The following is a 20,840-nucleotide window of genomic DNA, read 5'->3' on the forward strand; positions in this document are numbered from 1 at the left end:
GAGAGAATTGCTGTCCTTATTAATGTGCACCATAGATCAATCAGAGCAGCGTTTAAGTGTAATTATTTTTTGCAGTAGCATTCCCAGCAGCGTTTATCAAATTTCATGGAAAACCAGAGACACGCTGGGCTGCAGATCAGGTGCTGCAGTTGATTTGTTGGCTGTATCTGCACTGATGCAGCCTTAGTGACCATATCCATGTGCTCATGTAGGTCCCTCCCCCTCCCTTTCTTTTAATTTTTATTCAAGCTTGAAAGAACAAGAGAAAAAGCATATACAGAAATAAACATAAAAATTCAAACATTTTTTAAAAAAAATACATAAAGAAAAGAAGGAAAAAAGGGAAGATAAAAATTCGTCTATCAGTGTAAAAAAACTGATGTAAAATTACCGGTACTTCATAATAACATCCAACTTTTTTACTTACCATAAACCAACCTTTTCCCCAGTCTTCGAACCCTGTTTATGTAGTTCTGACAGGGTAAGTGGGAAAGTTCATGACAGTTCTGCGAAATTATTCACATGAAAAAGCACAGCCATAATCAATTGGTGTACATTTCATTAGTCAGGTACCTCAGTTTTTCTTAAAGAAGATAAACTGGTACTGTGAGCCCCCCCCCCCCCCGCCGAGCCCCCAGGATTCTTTTAACTGGGCACCACTGGTAGAACAGATTTCTTGTTTTTATTCACATGGAACAATTTGTCCGTCCACCTGCTTCAGTCTGTGTAGCTTCTTCCTGCGGATGAGGGCAGCCAAACCAATTTTCCCTTATTTTTGTCTCTGCCAGAGCAGTGCAGCCAGCTTGAATAAACAAGGTTTGTTGTTATCTTCTAGGTGAAAAGCATGTGAGTCTGCCTCCAAAGAAAATGTACACAGTGAATCCACCCCCCAGAGATTATATACCAGCTTCTAATAACGAACCCAGCAATAGCAGCTCTGAGAGTGATGACAGCGATGCCAATATTCCAGGTGAGACATTTTTCTGGACCGGTGGGGCCCCCTCCCCCAGGTCATTGTTTAAAGCTGAAAGTTACAGGTGAATGGTAAATTTATTCCCAAGACTCCCTTTACCAGACTTCTCGCTTCCTTCTTTTATGCATTTCTTTGTTGCTCTTTCGCTTAATAAGGTGGCGTTGTCTTAATTCTTCTCTAGTCTTAATGCTTCGGTTGAGTAAATCCCATTATTAATGTTATACCTAGAGTCTTTATTCATGTTAATCGGTGCTGTTTTTCTAGAACGGGGTTTCAGGGTCTGCAAATTGGGCGCACTTTGGTATTTCAGATTTCAGCGGTGCCCTGTACAAGGCGATCCCCTAGGCTCCTCCTCTACTCCAAAGTACTAGAGAACTTGAATGTGATATATGATTTAACTCCATAGGTGCCTTCTGCTGAGCCAGGCAGCAGCTGGACCCTCCAGCTCAATATTGTCTATACTTGCTTGGCTGTGACTTTCCAGGATTTCAGGCAAGGTCCCTCCCAGCCCCTCTGGATTGAACCTTAGACCTACTACATGCAGCACAGATACTGTGGAGTGACATATGCCATATCTTTATCTGAACTATGCTGCTGTCACATAGACAAGGATTTCCTAGTAATACTAAGCAGTTTAAGTTGTGGGCAATTGTATTAAGTAGGCTGATTTAAAGAGCAGCAAAAGGAGAATGCAATAGCTTATTTCCCACTCCTAGTCAGATAGGTGTTCATTTTGTGAATTTCTCAGTGCATAAAATGAATAGCTTGCATGAAAGAACAGCTGGCTGCACTTAGAACACCCACTTATTTTCCATTGAAACCAATGAATTTTATATTATATTTCTTTTTTAAACAAAAAATGTGCATAACAGCCACTTCCTCCAATTCAAGAGATTGTTCGTGGATGGGCAAGTGAATTTGCATGGAGTTCTTCTAGCTTCGTTTATTCAAAGGAAGGGAAACAGCATGAGAGCGCAGGCATTGGCGAGGTCCATCACTTGAAATGAACTGGGGCTGCCAATACTTCAGTACGCCACACAACAGTGGAGCTGGGGAAATGTCCACTAGGAAAAGTAACATGGCATTGGGACTGCCACATGGGGAAGATCGTAAGTGACACGCGTATGAGGCAAGTGCATTTTCAGTCCGTAAATCTAAGCTGCGTCGGCAAAAAGTGTGGCGTCCAAATGTTTTTTGATGTATTTAAGAATTACAGGTACAGGCAATTTTGTCAGTAGCAAAATATGGCAGGATCAGGCTGAGGATGCCACACATTTCTGTATCCCATTATTCCTTTCCCCTGTTACTTGGGCAGGTGTTTTATAGCCTAGGCAGAATGAAAAGTCTTGATTCATGGCAAGCTTGTCTAGCTGGAGACGTAAGAAGAAAAGGACCAATAAAGTATAGCGAAGTGACTGTATTTCAGTATAGATCTTCATTCGTCTGTGCATTTTTTCTATATGCTTTCAAGCTTCCCCGCTTTATTTAGGATAAATATTACACTTCTCTACTCTGCTTGTCTCTGGCTTTATTAGCCATGCATCCTTGTGAGTGGACAAGGTTATAATTAAGGGTACTTAGAGCTAAAAAGCCTTGGTTTTATTTATTTCTATTTCAGTTTTGGCATGGAGCCTGTGTTTGGCACAGCTTTTAATTCATAACCTATAGCTGCTCCTCTTTCTGTGTTCTTTCTTTTTCTGCCAAACGGAAAAAAAAGTCTAGCGTCCCAAAACTGTTGTTCTCTGCCCCAGTTTTGCCATTGCAAGCTATCCATGATCTGCCCCCTTTTGGCCACTGCATAGTATCCATGATCCAGGTGTCAGCGACATGCAGCTGTCATTTATCAGGTTTATTGCTCTTAACTGGGTGGTACGTTTCTGACTAGTGTTGTTGCACTGGGTTCTAATTTGCATGGTTGACAGAAGCATGAGGCGTTTACACTTCATTTCCTGCTCCTCTTCTCTGTTTCCCATCATCAGTTTGTCCAAAGGCACTCCTCCGCTGCATCGCACATTTTGCAGAACGTCATTTGTTACAGCAGGATTACACAGTTTAATCAGTATAATTAGGGGCATCATGCACAAGATGTTAGGTTGAACTTACTGGCAGGTCACTTTTGAACCATTGTTTGAAGCAGACAGTGGTTTAATGCGAACAAGCAGAGTGCTCTTGCACGTTCTTCAAAGTTTCCCGCAGCGTTCCTCCCTTGCTTGCAGACAAAAGAAGCTACAGTCTGGCTTGCCATGTCATCAAGACCTGGGCTCATTTGTTTCTTCCAAACAAGCCACAAGCAGTAACCAAGGTTTTTTCTTGGCTTATCACACAGAGAGGGGCGAAAAAAACCAAGCCCAGGTCTGGATGACACAACAACTCTTGCTTGCTTATTCCACCAAGGTAGGAGTGCTGCAGGAACTTTTGAGCAGCTTCCTGCTGTTCTCTCACATGAAACCAGTGTTCATTAAAAACAATGTTTTATGCTTCAATGTGACTTGCAAACTGGGCCATTATGAAGCTAGAATACAGTTTGTGAAAGCTGCGTTTTGCTAAATTTTCAGACACTAAACTGAAAAATCCGGCAATAGCTTCTTTGAAGAGAAACCTTCCAAAGTGCTCGGTTAGACTGCGGGAAATGATCATACCATTTAAGGAACTTGGGGGGGGGGGGGAAATAGAGGGTTCTAAATGAAATGGATTCAACAAGCATGAAGTCGCAAGAAACCTTATAAGAAGTTTTTTAAATGAAATTTTTGCTTTCAAAGCATCCTTCTCCCCCACCCCAAACATTTTGAATAAGTAAGTTGATGGTTTTTGACAAGGGCATTAATGTAGTGTTAATTTTGAGCCACAGATAAGCTATCATCCATCAAATGCCGGTACCTAAATCAATAACTTGGTTGCTTCAAGCTGTTTAATCTTGAACTCTGGCTGTTCCCAAAGTATTTTTGTGGTTATCTATTTACTTAAGAACACTTCTGTAGGATAAGCTCCTTAAGGCACACCATCTGGCTTATAAAGGAACAAAGAGTGAAAGCTTTTGACAGGGAAGTAGCATTAATCATGTTTGTACTTTGTTGTGGTGTCACAACACAGCACTTCTTCTTATTAGTAATAATAACATTTTTGAGACTAAGAATTCATGCTGCAAGTTGTAATCTGAAGCTGCATTTGTGCTTAATTGTTAGACTAATATATAATTATCACTACTGTACGGCAGGGGGGAAAGGCTTACTTGGATTTTAACCTTGTTTTCCTATTGCAAACGTTGGTGTTTGTGCTGTCTCTTAATGCTGCTCCTTCACAGCCAGAGACAGTAATGTTTCTGAATACCAGTTGCTGAAAACTGCAGGAGAGGAGAGTGTTCTTGTTCTTGGGTCTTGCTTGCAGGTTCCCCATGGATTGACCACTGTGATGCTGGACTAGATGGGCCATTGGTCAGATCAAGCAGGCGCCTATGTTCTTGTGTCTAACTGATGCCTTCAGTAGCCACATTGATTTGCTAGATTCTTTATTCTGCAGGGCAAAGGCCTCTGAACCTAAATCCGTAACATGCAATGACAAGGGGTGATAATCCAACTAAATCATACCTGGAGTTAGTTGGCATCCACCTGTCTTGAAAGACAAAGGAGTGAATCTCTGGGGGTGAAGTCAAACGTCTGCATTGCAAGCCTGGGCAATGTGTATGGAGGTCCTGGACTGCCCAGATGACAAGACACCCTCGCCCCCTTGGCCTCGCTGATGTGGTCCAAAGGAAAGCAGAACGATGTTTGGCACATGCCTGGCTGCAGGAGTTGTACAGGGATATGTTGGGTACCTCCCAAGAGTGCTAATTGGTTGCGCATTGAACTGATGCTTACGTTCTTAAAATAGTTTTTTAAAAAAATAAATAAATCAGCAAAATTGAATCTCTCTTGCAGCGACCAGAACACCCTCAGTTATTTGATGCAAGAGTGACGTTGGCATGTTGCAATATGAGGGCAAGGCCATGTTGGCTCACTTGTTGATATTTCATAACACTGCATATTTATGCACCAAGATACTTAAATCTATTTCATGTTCTTAAGCCACATCTAGGTGTGATAATGATAAAGTAATTGCATATACAGTGGTACCTTGGGTTAAGTACACTTCAGGTTAAGTACGCTTCAAGTTAAGAACTCCGCTTAAGAACAGAAATCGTGCTCTGGCGGCGCGGCGGCAGCAGGAGGTCCCATTAGCTAAAGTGGTGCTTCAGGTTAAGTACACTTCAGGTTAAGAACGGACCTCCGGAACGAATTAAGTACTTAACCCGAGGTACCACTGTATTTTACTTCCCTCACAGTTTAAGAGCTTTTCTCCACCACCACCACCCCTGGCAAGGAGGGTGCTATTGTTGCCGCAGCCTTCATATTTCTGGAATGTCACCTCTCTAGCAACATACAAGGTGGACTTCACTTGCAGATTTGCTTCCATTTTCACTTGCAGCTTATAGGACTGTCACACCTAAGATCATTTGGGGGTTATGCATACAAGCACTGCCAACCCAAACATGGAAGAGCTTGCATGCGTGGACAAAGTAAGGGAAAATAAAATGCTTCTGAACTTGGAATACCTTTTCATGTACCACAGAGTAACCATGGTAACCACATATCTAGCATCTCTTGTCAATACCTTTGCCTATTAGCTGGGCATGAAAACTTCTACTGTTAAACATCCTCAGATGACTGAGATTGGTTTTCAGTTTTGCTCAGAGCAGACACGCACATGACTTAAGTTAGGTCCAGTAGTTTCGGTGTGGGTCTACTCAGAGTAAAACTCGGTTAGTTTTCAATCGGATCCTTTCTATGCTTCAGAGAAATTCCTGCAGAATTCTGTATTTCCAGTAGGATGGTCATAAATGAATATGGTTGCTAGATCATCATAATATATTTATTTGTTGTGCAGGATGAGGCAGCAACAAATATGCCACTGATATAGAACTTAACTTGATGTTGTTAATAGAGCCTGGTTTGAAACTCTTAGATATAGAGGAGTTTCAGGTTTTTTTTTGTTTTTTTTGCTGCATTTGTAAGAGAACTGACCTAATTCACAACTCCCAGACCAATACATGGATCAGAATGTAATTATCTTTTGCACTTCTTCAAAAATTTCCGATACAGTATGTAAAAAAAAAAATAACGAATGCGATAGAATATACAATTCAATATATACTTTAAATTTTTTTATATACTGTATATAAATGCACACAATTGTCCCCGCGCTAGTTTTAGGTTGCTGGTTAACTTTTCTAGTAGGGCTGTTTCCCATACTACTTGGTACCATTGGTCCATGCTTGCTCCTGACAGGTCTTTCCAGTGTCTGGTTATGATGTTTCTGGCTGCTGAGAGTAGATGGATTATGAGTTCCTTGTGTTGTAAGTGGGCATTATTGTCTTGGAAGATGTTTAGTAAAGCCAGTTCTGGGGTGGTTTCTAGCACTTGTTTGGTTATTTTGCTTATTTCTCGTATGGTTGTTGTCCAGAATGTTTGGATTTTGGGGCACTCCCACCACATATGGAAGTATGTGCCCGTGGAGGTGCATCCTCTCCAGCATTTTGGTGAGGTTCCTGGGCGTATTTGTGCTAATTTTCTTGGCGTTAGATACCACCTGTAGGTTAGTTTTAGGGTATATGGTCCCCCTTCATCACACACACAGCTCAACAAGATAATGACAAAAATCTACCGGCAGCATACAAATCAATATGGCTAACCTGATCCAAAACACACACCCACCCCACTCACACAGAAAACCAAAGATCACCACAGCCAACCACAAAGGAACAAGCACACCCTATGCCAATCGCAACCTCTCACCGCCAAGGAAATACAAGTGAACAACAGAGAACCAACACAAATGATGCTGACACCAAATCCTACATATACTAAGGAAAAAAGAAACATCGCCCCCCCACCCTCCCCCCATCCCACCCACCTCCTCCCCCCCCTTTCTGCCTAATGTCTCGACAACCAAAATTGATCTGTAAAAATGTTACATGGAAAAATGCGAGAGACATTGTACACACTTTTGTAAACCAAGAAAATCTCTAATAAAAAAAACCTAAATAAAAATAAATGCAGACCAGAAATACTCTTCCATCCCGAACACCTGCACACCTAGCTCTTTGTTTCGCGAGAAGAGTGCCTGACATTTTTGAGCTATTGTGCTGAAATAGCCTGTAAGTGTCCAAGAAGAATCCAACATCAGCTACTTCATCTTGGAGGAGGAGTGGAGAGGAATATTTCTGAGATTCTCCCCGCCCCTGTGCTTTAAACAACCTTCTGCAATGCTTTAAGATGCTTGCCTGTTTCTCTTCTTTACAAAAATTATTTGTCTTTTCAAATAATAGTATTCTTGTGATGAGTGTTGAAAAGTACCACTCCTGATACTCATTGTGTGAGACACAGATTGGCCTTGATGAGGTGTGTGAAGATGGCTACAAAGGCAGAGAGGAACTGTGGGAGCAGTGCCGGATTTACATATAAGCTAAACAAGCTATAGCTTAGGGCCCCACTCTCTTGGTGTAGTGGTTAAGAGCGACAGACTCGTAATCTGGGGAACCGGGTTCGTGTCTGCACTCCTCCACATGCAGCTGCTGGGTGACCTTGGGCTAGTCACACTTCTTTGAAGTCTCTCAGCCCCACTCACCTCACAGAGTGTTTGTTGTGGGGGAGGAAGGGAAAGGAGAATGTTAGCCGCTTTGAGACTCCTTCGGGTAGTGAAAAGCGGGATATCAAATCCAAACTCTTCTTCTTCTTCTTGTGAGGGAAGAAGGCTACTCTTCTTCCCAGACAATAACTGATGGAGATAGAGGGAGATACCCACTGGTATCGAATAGGATGACACTATTCATCTTTATCAAATGTAATTGTGCACTGCTTAACAGCAATTTATTAACTTCTATTTGCAAATGCATTGGTGTCGGCGAGATGAATTTGGATGTGTTAAGAGGACTGGTGGAATGCTTCTTAAGCGGAAACTGTTCTTAACTAGAGGCGTGCTTTCGCTGATGGGGCCTCTTGCTGCTGCCGTTGCGCCGCTGGCACACGATTTCCGTTCTCATCCTGGGGCAAAGTTCTCAACTCGGGGTAACTCTTCCAGGTTAGCGGAGTTTGTAACCTGAAGCGTTTGTAACTCGAGCTACCACTGTAGACTTTGGTCAGGAAGGAAGTGCCTGCTGAGCCCCACAGTAGTTGATTTAGCTATGAAAGCTTATACTATTTCTGTATTTTGCTTCGTTTTTATTGGTGCTGTTGACTTCAGACCTTTCAACAACAAAAAAGGTACACGAGAAATTCTACTTTTATTACAGAATGATTCAAAAACTGCCTTGATTGAGCCTGTTTTGTATAATGCTTAAGGCAATGGAGTGAATGGAACTCAAGAAATCAGATTAATTTTGCCAATTCCTTCCATGCCACAGAATTGAAGCAAGGATGAACAATTACCTTTGAAACGAGGTGAACAATTACCTTTTGCTTTCTGCCCATACTGTTTAAGTCTGAAAGCTTGGCTGGAAGCAAACTGTATTTTTCATTTATTTATTTACTTGGAAGCATTTCTAAACCACTTAATATTTCAAAAAAAAAAAATTCCAAGCAGTCTGCACCATAAAAGTGATATTCGATAAGATTATCCAAATCAATAAAACAACTATATAAAAACATGTAAAAGTGTGCTATTCTAGAATGTTTTTAAATTTTTGTTTTTGCCAACCCAGTGGGAGGCGGTATATACATAGACATCACCAACATGTAGATAATCTCAAATCACATTGACAAGAAGCCTACAAACCTATCAAGCTTAGCAAAACTACTAGGTAGATGAACCGTTTTGATTTTGTGGTGTTCTCAATTTCCACACACCAGAGGCAGAAATTACAAAAGTACTGCCTGAATGAAAAGATTGCAAGGCAGCAAATTGCCACGCCTGACTAATCCTATCTTGCGAAATCTCTGTATGTATGTATGTGTGTGTGTAATAACCACAAATTTATAATTAACTGAAAGACAGCCATAGGCAACAGACTTTACCTTGGTATATATACATAGAGGAATGAGTAGGGTGGGACAATTTTTGAATGCTCCCTCCTGTCAAAAACTCCACAAAAAGAGCAATAGAAAAACCCCACCAGAAGTCCAGCACATTCTCTCCGGGTCTCGTTTTCACTTGCAGATTATTATTATTTTCATATTTTGGTGGGGGGCGGCAGCGCAGCGGTGCAGTCCATTTTGCTACTTTAGGCTTCTGCCATCTCGTTTCTAATTCATCTTGCTGCATTAGTCACATTAGAAAGATAAAGCATTAGTTTGCAGTGCACATCTTGCGGATGTGTGTAGTAGACTTGAATTTCATCTTCGGGATGCGGCAAAGATTTGTACATTTGAGACTCATTACCAAACTCAAAACCACGGAGAGACCTGGTCTGAACAAAGACATTGGATTCTTATCTCACTATACATGACAAAGTTAGCTTTAGCCATCTCACCCCTTGCTTTTTCCTTTAGGACTAATTGCAGTCGTTAACAGTCATCAACAGGTTTTCCACACCCATCAGCCAATCACCCATTCCCACCACCCTTCCGAGTCATACCCCTCCTCACTCTCTCACTATATATAAGGGTCTGGTGACTTCTGTTTCAGTGTATCTGAAGAAGTGCGCATGCACACGAAAGCTCATACCAAGAACAAACTTAGTTGGTCTCTAAGGTGCTACTGGAAGCAATTTTCTATTTTTTATTTTGTTTTGTCTTCAGCAGTGTGTCTTTATCCAGTTGCACATTCTTGCCAAGATAATGCGATCGTCGTGCTCCCCAAAGCATATTTACAAAGAGCAATAAGTACCAGTATTTCTTTTGCGTCTCTCTCTCTCTCTCTCTCTCTCTCTCTTCTCTCCCCCATTCTCCAGCTGGTAAACAACTTGATTAACTGCCCCACGCCCACTGGCATTGAATAGGATGACACTATTCATCTTCATCAAATGAAATTGTACACTGCTTAACAGCAATTTATTAACTTCTATTTGCAAATGCATTGGTGTCGGCGAGATGAATTTGAATGTGTTAAGAGGACTGGTGGAATGCAATCATCAAAAGCGTTTGGTAAGCCCTCTCATTGGCTAGTAAGCTGATCTGCTTCCAAGGCCTCATGCTGAGTTTTTGCACCCGTTCCTGCTTCTTTCATTGCAGCATAGCTGTAGAGCAAAAGTTCCCAAACTTATTTGGCCTATTGCCCCCTTTTCAATAAATAAATAAATAAAAATTACTTGGTGCCCCTGGGGGAAAAATCTACATTCTTATACAAGCAAACAGAAAGCTGCAATTACAAATTTGCGTTCTTTTGTGTTTCTATATTTCTAAGCTATGCTGTGGGTTAAACCGGCGGTTCGAATCCCTGCCACGGGGTGAGCTCCCGTTGCTTGGTCCCAGGTCCTGCCCACCTAGCAGTTTGAAAGCACGTCAGAGTGCAAGTAGATAAATAGGGACCGCTCCGGTGGGAAGGTAAACGGTGTTTCCGTGCGCTGCTCTGGTTCGCCAGAAGCACTTTGTTTTTTTGTGTGTGTTTTTTTAAATAAATCTTTATTGAGAATTATAACATTCATACATTAAAAACAATACACAACAAAACAAACATCACACACACACATAACCATAATGCATCAAAAAGAAAATTGAACAAAACAAATCATACATATTCATTCATTCATGCTATCTATTAATAAAATATCAATATTCACTACTTGAATAAATAAATCATAACCAATCCAAGTTAATCATAAATCATAATACCTAGTTGTAAACTTGACTTAGGCTTCCGCCTGCCCTCCTCCCGGGTTGCTTAATTTACTCGTTACTGCGTTTTCCAATCATTTAACCAAATTTCATGTGAATTTATCAACTTTTTAATCTTTTCTTCCCTTTTTTACCAATACAGAATGTTAGAAATGGATCCAAGTTTTTATATTCGGGCACTGTTTTTTCATATATATTCCAAATTTCTCCCATCTTTGATTAAATTTTTGATTACTACCACCTCTTATCACTTCTGTTAATTTTGCCAAATCCAGGAAGCTAAATAATTTTCCTTGTCATTCCTGTATACTAGGTACTTCTTGTGTCTTCCAGTAAGATGCAATCAAGATTCTTGCAGCCGCTACTGCATACAAAAACAAATTTCCATCTTCCTTTTTTACTCCATCATCTAATATACCTATTAAAAAGGCTTCCGGATTTCTTTTGATGTTATATTTCAAAATCTTCTTATGGATGAACGTCCCTGTTTCTTTCCCACATCTCCAACATAAATTATCTTTGGTTTTATACATCTTATGGATTTTAACAGGTGTAAGGTACCATTTGTAAAACATCTTGATCATGTTTTCTTTTATTCCCTCTGAAGCTGTGAACCTCCACCCTTCCAGAGTTTTCCCCACTATTTTAACTGTATAGTCTTCCCTAAATCCATTGCCCAATTAATCATTGTCTCTTTTACCATTTCGTCTTTAACTTCCCACTCGAGCAGAACATTATACATTTTAGAGATTATTTTATTATCGCTTTTTAGTAGGTGCGTTTCCAATAAAGAAGGTTCGTTTAAAAAGCCTTTTTGCCTCATATCCTTATTAAACTTACTATGAACCTGATGGTACTGTATCCATCCTGTTAGATGATGTTTAATGTCTTCATATTTCTTCAGTTTAAGTATCCCTTCTCTCTCTTCCAATAAATCATTATATTTCCCCCAGCTTCTTTCCATATTTACCTTCTTTACGGTGATAATTTCAATAGGCGACAGCCATTTAGGTGTTTTTGGCTCTAAGAGGTTCTTATGTTTGTCCCAAACCCTCAACAGAGATCTTTTAATGATGTGCGCATTGAATCCTTTATGGGCTTTTAATTTATCTTCCACCATGTAAGCCAGAAGCACTTTGTTATGCTGGCCACATGACCTGGAAGCTGTCGGCAGACAAACGGCGGCTGCCTCGGCCTATGAGCGCCGTAACCCCAGAGTCGGACACGACTGGACCTGATGGTCAGGGGTCCCTTTACCTTTACCTATGTCCAACAACGTAGGAAAGAAATATATGCTGCTGTCAATAAGACACCTTGAAGCTTGGAAATTATAAAATTATTTATTAAAATCAACCTTAGTAACATTCACATTACAGGCAGGAAATTAAGATGACGATGGATAATATTAAAATAAAAAATACGAATAGCTTTAAAAAATGACCCTAATGAGAAGGATGAGCCTGGTGCACTGCTATCAATTTATTTTGGAAAATAAATTAATCACTACAACTTTAGCTCTGTTACACTGGTGGTAAGCATTGTTACACAACAGATGAAACATGTACGAACAGTGTTTCAAAAAAAAATTCTTTATGCTTCCACTGCCCCCTTAATTTTATTCAACGCTGCCCAACTGTAACCGAGGCTACTACCACCACCACCCTCCCTCCAGTACTACCTCCTGTGCAGCAACAACAACAACAACAACAACAATTTATTATTTATACCCCGCCCATCTGGCTGGGTTTCCCCAGCCACTCTGGGCAGCTTCCAACAAAACATTAAAATCTATTAAACATTAAAAGCTTCCCTAAACAGGGCTGCCTTCAGATGTCTTCTAAAAGTCTGGTAGTTGTTTTTCTTTTTAACATCTGGTGGGAGGATATTCCACAGGGCAGGTGCCACCACCGAGAAGGCCCTCTGCCTGGTTCCCTGTAACTTTGCTTATCATAGTGAGGGAACCGCCAGAAGGCCCTCGGCGCTGGACCTCAGTGTCCGGGCAGAACAATGGGGGTGGAGACGCTCCTTCAGGTATACTGGACTGAGGCCGTTTAGGGCTTTAAAAGTCAGCACCAACACTTTGAATTGTGTTCGGAAACATACTGGGAGCTAATGTAGGTCTTTCAAGACCGGTGTTATGTGGTCTCGGCGGCCGCTCCCAGTCACCAGTCTAGCTGCCGCATTCTGGATTATAGTGGTGCCCCGCTAGACGAATGCCTCGCTAGACGAAAAACTCGCTAGACGAAGGCATTCGTCTAGCGGGAGGCTGCCCCACTAGACGAAAAAGTCTATGGGGCTGCCTCACAAGACAAAAATTTTTGTCTTTTTTTTTTTTTTGTCTAGCGAAAGCGCGGCTCTCATTGCCGCTTCGCTAGACGAAAATTTTCACAGAACGAATTATTTTCGTCTAGCGGGGCACCACTGTAGTTGTAGTTTCTGACTCTCTAAGGCTGAAATACGCATGCTACTTCTACTATGGCAGAAGTCTTGCTGTATGTCAAGGTATATAATATTAATGTATACGATACAACACAGAGAAGTATTTCTAAAACTTTAATTTATTACCACAAGAGCTGAGTGTGTGTGTGTTTTAAAGGAATTAAATTTACCAGGCAACAGTAATTTTCTTTTATTAGCTCGTATCAATGTCATACCTGCACTTGAAACAGTAACTGCCTTGCCTTTCTGAAGAATTTCAGGTTCTTCCTACAAATTATCTTTTGATGGTTTTAAAACACATTGAGATAAATATGAATAATATAGGGTGTCTTATTGCCTTCCAAGTTCCGAAATTGTATATCACCCTGGCTGACTTCCAGAAAGGCAAGTGAATGATAAATAAATATTGGGCCCTTTAACACCCTGGTGTGCTTGGAATATCTTTTTAAATGGGAAGCCTTACAAAAGCATTTTGGAGTGTGGTGAGAGTTAATGACGTGCAGCCCAATCATATCCATTTTTATTTGGAAGCTGGTCGGATTGATTTTTGTGTGTGCTTTCAAGTAAGCTGTATGCTTAGAATTGCAGTTACTTCCCTTTACCTGATTCTAGCCTACCTTGTCCCAGGGACTTAAAACAAAACAAAAAAACAAAAAAGAACAGGTAGCTTATTCTGAAGGCTTGCAGTTTAATATGAAACAGTGAAGACTAGGTTATTAGCTCGCTTTGTTAGTGCTGAGTTTCTTTAAAAATGGGACGCTTGGGAGTCAATTAGAGCCGAACCAAAACAATCTTGCGTTTAGTTTTTTTGCTTTTGTTGTCAAAAAGGCCCTTCTGTTTTTCTGTGTGCTTTCAACTGCCCCCTTGAAACTTTAGATTTGTCAAAGCCCTGGGACTGCGCATTCCTTCCTGAGCATTAAATTTTTTAGCATTTGGCAGTGTGATTTAAATCCCCTTAGCACTGGACTGGTGGGGTGAGGGAAATAGATTGATGGATTGGGGAGAGGTTCTTTCTACCTGACCCTGCCAACCTCTTCCAGCTTCACTCTACCAGTTCTCCATGACTGTGTGGGTGGGCAGAATTGACGTCAATAGGATCCTCGCCAGCAGCATCCCATAGAAAGCCCACAAAGAGCTGACCCCCCACTGTTGCTACGTTTATGGCATTGGGCTCAGTCCAAGCCTGATCTAGGATTTGCCTCCCTTCCACCCAGCATTCCACCATGGTGTAAGCAATGGGGCTGTGGATGGGGTGGTCGCCCCACTTCTCTGTTAAGCCCCTACTGGTCAGGGTTTGGATTGTACAGAAAGAGTGGCTGCGCTGCAAACTGGAAGAAACTACTCTCATTCGTAGAGCACTGGGAAAGTTATCTGGCATAGAATGCTAAAGCTGTATATAAAATGTTTTATAAGATCCTGTCTGTGGGATCTGCCAAAAAAAGAAAAAGAAAAACCATTTTCTTGAATGTTGGGGAAAAGAAATTGAAAGCCTTTTCAACAAACAGGAAGGTAAGATTTTTAGGAAGCTTACTGTTAAAGCTATCGAAAGTAAAGTTGTAGTTATGCTTTTCCTTAATACCCGTCTGTGAAAATTATCTTTCATTAAATTAAATTAAAAGTTATACAGCTACTCTTTTTAATTATTTAAAATATTGATCATCTTGCTGTTCAGACTAATTCACTACATATTTTGTGACTGCAATGTATTATGAAACAATGAAACATAAACACTTAACAACCGATTCTAAAATACAACTAAGCAGAGAGCCATCAGACAATTAAGATACAGTGGTACCTCAGGTTAAGAAATTAATTTGTTCTGGAGGTCCTTTCTTAACCTGAAACTGTTCTTAACCTGAGGTACCACTTTAGCTAATGGGGCCTACCGCTGCCGCCGTGCGATTTCTGTTCTCATCCTGAGGTAAAGTTCTTAACCCGAGGTACTATTTCTGGGTTAGCGGAGTCTATAACCTGAAGCATCTGTAACCTGAAGTGTCTGTAACCTGAGGTACCCCTGTAAATTGAAATTAGCAACAGAATCAGTCAGTCCCATTGAAGTCCCCTAAAATAGCAAAGTTTTTGCTTGGTGTTTTAAATATCACAAAGTAGATGCTGATGGAGTGGCCAGGCAAGAGAGATCTATGACCAAGGAGCTACCACTAAGAAGGCCCTATCCCTGGTTGCCACCCACTTTACCTCAAACATGTCTGGGCTTTTTGTCCTTATTTTGCCAGTTTCCATGGTCACCTTGTGCATGTGTGGACTCTCGGCACACTGCCCACCCTCATCCATGCACTTGCAAGGATCCAGCTGAATTGCAATTGCCCCATAAAATAGAAACTTTACCCTTCAAGAACATGCGGTGTATTCCCAGAGGGAAGAAACCAGACTTGGACAAACAGATGCCATTTCATACCTTTTTCATATGCGGTTGTCAGTTGGAGGCAGAGGTCATCCCCTTTGGGGCCTCTTCACTGGCCGTTTTGGTTCTCCCTTTACAGAGGGCATGGCAACCTACACAGGTACACAGAGACTCCTTAGTCTCTCGCAGGACATTCAAGGCTTCTGGAGCCATGGGTGATGATCTTGTAGCAACCTTGCTGCTGTAAGCTGGTGATGATGCTTGGACGTCCACAACAGCCCAGGCAAAGCTACCTTTTGTGGTCAGGCTTGGAACTGCCCGTGAAGCCCTCTTTCCTACAGCCTGAGGGAGTCTGAAAAATGTACCATATATATTGCATGGATCTTGTTTGCTCAGAGAACTATTTTAAAACACCATTCCCCAGGGAGGGGCATATAATATTAGGGTGCTCGCGCACTTTTTCTCCTGTTTGCTCTGCTATGCAATGAGGAAAACCTGTAATCTAGTAGATGACTCAGCAGAGGACAGTCTTGTTCCTTTCTCTTCCCCCTCTTTCTTCATTTTGGGGAACAAGACACCTTAAATCATGCTGCTGTTTGTTTATTGACTCCAAGACGTTTGCACAGCTAGACTTCAAGCGTTTATGCTTTAGTGTAGCAGCTATATGAAAATAATGTTTATTTAATCAAAGCTTTACTACAGTACAGTCCTGCTCATTGAGTAGGGAAACAGAGCAGTGTGTTTTCCTCAGTTTGTATACCACAAAGCATCCTTCCTGTTTGAATTGTTCCCTTTGTTGTTCCCATAAACACTTTTGCAGCCATCAAGTGATCTTATTTATTTCAAATATGTGTATGCCTCACAACTCACAGTCCCTAAATGGTATTCGGTAAGGTTAAAACCGTAAAATAAAATCAGCTATAAAGCAAACCATGTAATCTGAAAAGGTAGTTAAAATGCCTGCTTTTTTTTAAAGTCTTCATTAGTATAGCTCAGTCGGTAGAGCGTGAGACTCTTTAACCTCAGGGTTGCAGGTTCAAGCCCCACATTGGGCAAAAAGATTCCTGCATTGCAGGGGGTTGGACTAAATGACCCCCGGGGTCCCTTCCAAATCTATGATTCTATAAGGCACCAGATGTTTAATAGGGTGGGAGCCCACAGTACTGGATGTGTGGCACCTGATGGGCAAAAGCAGGCAAAAGAGTTTGTAGTTTACCTGTAAGGTATCTGTATTCCCCCCCCCCCGCCACCGTAGCAAGTTGAGGGAGTGAATAACGTGCCTTTCCTCTTGGTGCACTACAGTGCAGCTATTTCCCTTACCCACAAGATGGCAGTAATCTTCAATTTGTTCCTGCAGAGGGCAGTGCTGGCAGGTGCAGGCTCACACTGCCCACAACCGTCTCACTGTTGTCATCGGTGTTAAACTGATCTTCTCCTCAGAGACATGGATCACATTAGCAGTCTATGGAATGTACTGATGTTGGGCTCATGAAGGCTCTGCAGAAGCCAAGCAGACTCTGATGTGTGTGTGATCCTAGTGGCAAAGTGAAAACCCTGGGGTAGAAACTAGCCAGAAGCCTACGGCAGATTACGTTTACAAAAAGAAGGTGTTCTTCGACGAGGAAAAGCTTAAGCAATTCTGAGAGTGTTGGTTTTTTAAGGGATATTCCTCCTGCCTTGTTTAATTCCAGGGGGGGGAGGTAATTTTGTACTGTATTTTGTTCTCCTTTTAGGGTGATCGTGAAACATTCACAAAATAAGGCATTTGTGGACGTTTGCCATAAATGTCTATATTTGCTTGTTTACTGATTTGACACCCCCTCCACTTTGTTTCACCTTGCAATGCATTTGTGTTGCTGTTCCAGATTCCGTGTGTGTTATTGCTACTAAAAGCTTCCCATTGCTATTTTAAGATAAGTGTCCTCTTGACTACTCAAGCCTGTCAGTCTGGAATTTGAAATAAATGGGGGGGGGGGAGATAGAAAACTGAACATTTTAATACCTACTTGTGCTTTTATTCACATTACCAGTAGAACTTACCTCACTTCAGTTTTAGCTGTCGAAAGTATTGTCCTCCGAATTCGTGGCGTGTTTTTCAAATGACCTCAAAAACTGCATAGTTCAAACGAGACGTCCCCGTTCCCTCAGATTTCTAGTTTTGTTTGATTGTTGAGTTGAGTTCCTATTAACCTGTGAATAAGCAGAACGCGTTTAAGCTCTTTCATCCTGCTTTCACACTGGTGCTTTCCAAATACAATCTGAGGAACTAGACGCAGCATTTGTCTGGTGCCAGTTTTTAAAAGCTTGCTATAAAGCAAGTGGATTTTGCTAAAGCTACCCTTCTTGGAAGATTATACTTCCAGGTACCTACAAGAAGACCACTCAGGTGCAACTGGTGGAACCCAGAAAACAAATTAGATTTTTTAAAAATGATTTTTTAAAAATATATTTAACAAAGAAATAAAATGGAGAGAAATGAAATAACAAAGAAGGCTGCGGAAGGGTTCTTGGACCCGTCAGAGCAGCGTTCCTCTCTCCCTAAGCCAGACAAGAAGCTTCCTGGGCTTTGGGAAGGTGGTGCCAGGGGAACATTTAGAGGACTAGCCTAGTCGCCCCAGCCCACTGACCGCACGCCAAGACTAGCATTGTGTGTTTGGACTATTGTATTTAAAGGGAGTTTCTTATTTGCGTGTCGAGGTCCCCAAGCACCCCTCAAGTAAAACACACTTCACACCATATATAAGTTTAAGGTTTTTGGCATTAATTTGGCCACAACTTTATTGAATACAAAATAAGTGAGTGGTTGCTTAGGCATTGGTTAAGACTATCTGTCCCGCTGGGGACAGAACTGACATCCACCCGCCTGTGAAGTCAGTATAGGGGAAAACGCTTTGGGGAGAGAATGTGCGCCCGTTCTCCCCTAATGCTCCCAGGGGCTCTTGCGTGGGCCCTGGCCCCCGACCGGGGGATACGGACAAGCTTGGTGAGCCCCTGGATTCCTTTAACGGAATTCCCCTTGCAGCAGCAGCCTTGAAGGGGCAACCACAGCCAACCTGCCCCTTCGCAGCATAGGAGGGGCAACCACAGCCAACTCTGCCCCTCCTAAACCAATTTATAACCAATGCCTAACCACCAACCTTACAAGTTGTGACTATTTGCTACGCAGTAGGCGAAAACCAAATGGCACCAGCCAATCAGCCAAATGGAAAAATTCCTACCAGGCCCCTGCTCCAACGCAGACGACCCCATGACAGGCATAGCAAGGTCAATGCAGAGGCCTAATAACAGGGCGGGAGGGCGGGCGATCCGATGCACGAAGCCAGGAGGGCTCCGACGCTGAGTGCAGGGTCATTTATAGGCTCTGGACTGTCCATCAACAAGTTGCAACATAGAAATCTCCCCAACGACAGCCAGAGCCCAATCACAGTAGTGGCCATCCATACAAACCCGCCCAGCAGCAGAGGGGTGACTTGCTAGCCCCGACCGCAACACGTGCTCTCCATGAAGGAGAACATGCTTTGCTGCCTGGCTTTCAAAACAAACAAACGAATCTCTGCGTAAGGTGTCGAAAGTGAACTTGCATCTTTAAACGCTATGCGGATAAAAGGGAGCCTTGGCAACAGGTGCTGCCCGCATCGGAAAAGTGATAAGGGTGCAGATGAGACTCAGGGCAGAGAAGCATGGGAGCCCCCTGCTCTGAAGGCTTTTAGATTAATAGCCTGGCAGCAATCCAGCCCTGATAGCACAGTACATCAATAAGGCGATTTGTAACCCCAGCACTGGTCGGAACATGTGCAACTTCACTTGAGAATTAAGTTAAGAGGAGCCTTGCTCATCTGTAATGAAGCCCTGACATACACACCTTCTGAAGTTGCTTCCCTGGAGGGGAGGGAAGCTGATGTCTGAAGAATATGTTTATTTTATTTTAGTTCCAGTGTTCAAGTACCAATGCTGGACTGTCAACCATGTGTGTGTGTGTGTGTGTGTAGCTTGCAAAGCACTTCACTGTAGGAATAGAGGGGGACACACACATACAGACACACATGGTGACCATTTTGTGAGCATCCAATTGATACACTACTGCTTTTGGACCCAGAAGAGGCTGTAATGGTGATGTAACAGGGCAGAGTGGGCTTATGCGTGTTGGTGGCCAGGAACGGAACCCCCATGTAAAATTGTCACCACCAATATGAATGAATCATCCATGATGGAAGGGCCCCAGGGGTCATCTCTTCTAACCCCCTGCAATGCAGGAACCCACGACCTTGAGATTAAGAGTCTCGTGCTGTAGCGACTGAAACACCCCAGACTGTGTGTGAGGTAATGCCTTCCTTCCTCAATTGTGCCTATTTGACGGGTGATCTGGAATCTCGAGCCTAGCCACGTTCTCTCGCCATGGACTGTATTATATTTTCTCGGTTGTTCCTATTATCCACAATCTGGCAGCGTTGTTATTAAGACCAACCAAGACACCAAAAAATAGTGAGCAAGTTGTTGAGTTCACAGGTCCCTGCATCGGAGGAAGTCAAAGGTGGAGGAGATTGAAGAGAGAGAGAATTTCCACACTCCCATTTGGGTGGATGCTAATAAAAGTATTGATGGAGCAATATGGCTTCCTCTGCTTTTATACGTGTTTTTCATGAGCTTTGAAAGTGGGATTGCAACTGAAGGTTGATGTGCCATGGGCAAAATGGTTAAAGACTGGAATATAAATAATTTAAATATATAAAATAAATGAGAGCTCTTTAAGGAGCAAGATTTAGGTGGAATGTGTACTATACCACCTACAGCACTGTTGTTGTTTTTCCATAGGAGAACCCACAAAGAACCACTTCTGCTTTAGTAGCATCCTTTTGTATTTATTAGTTTTATTATTATTATTATTATTACTACTTTTTTTTTTTTTTTTTTTTTTTTTTTTTTTTTTGCTTTTGAAATTTTGCAAATCCAAAGAATTTTGCGCCCAGGGCAACCGCCTCTGTGGTTTCTCCCACATTGCTCCTTGTTCTTCTGCCAGCAGATGAAGACTGTTTTATTCCAGCAGGCTTCTGAGATCTGACTGTTTTTAAGGAAAGGTCTATTCATCATGTCATGTTGTTGCTGTTTTTTCTAGACATATTAGATTTTATAAATTTGCTTTAGATCATGTTAATTCTATTATAACTCAATTACTTTTTAATTACTATCTTTTACATGTTTACAGCTTTATGTGTTTTATTCATGCTTGTTTTAATTTTTGCAAGCTACCTTGAGTCCCTTTTCT

General features: G+C 41.9%; 1 protein-coding gene across 2 annotated transcripts in view; it reads left to right on the top strand.

Moving 5' to 3' along the window:
• Positions 1–20,840, top strand: part of ERICH1 (glutamate rich 1) — a 58,482-nt gene that overhangs the window by 18,181 nt on the left and 19,461 nt on the right. For both annotated transcript variants that reach the window (XM_033143006.1, XM_033143007.1), the window contains one exon: positions 836–970. In XM_033143006.1, coding sequence (XP_032998897.1) covers positions 836–970 — 135 coding nt within the window. The remainder of the gene's footprint in view (positions 1–835; positions 971–20,840) is intronic.

Source organism: Lacerta agilis, chromosome 3 (assembly GCF_009819535.1).
Source record: "Lacerta agilis isolate rLacAgi1 chromosome 3, rLacAgi1.pri, whole genome shotgun sequence".
Lineage (NCBI taxonomy): Eukaryota > Metazoa > Chordata > Lepidosauria > Squamata > Lacertidae > Lacerta > Lacerta agilis.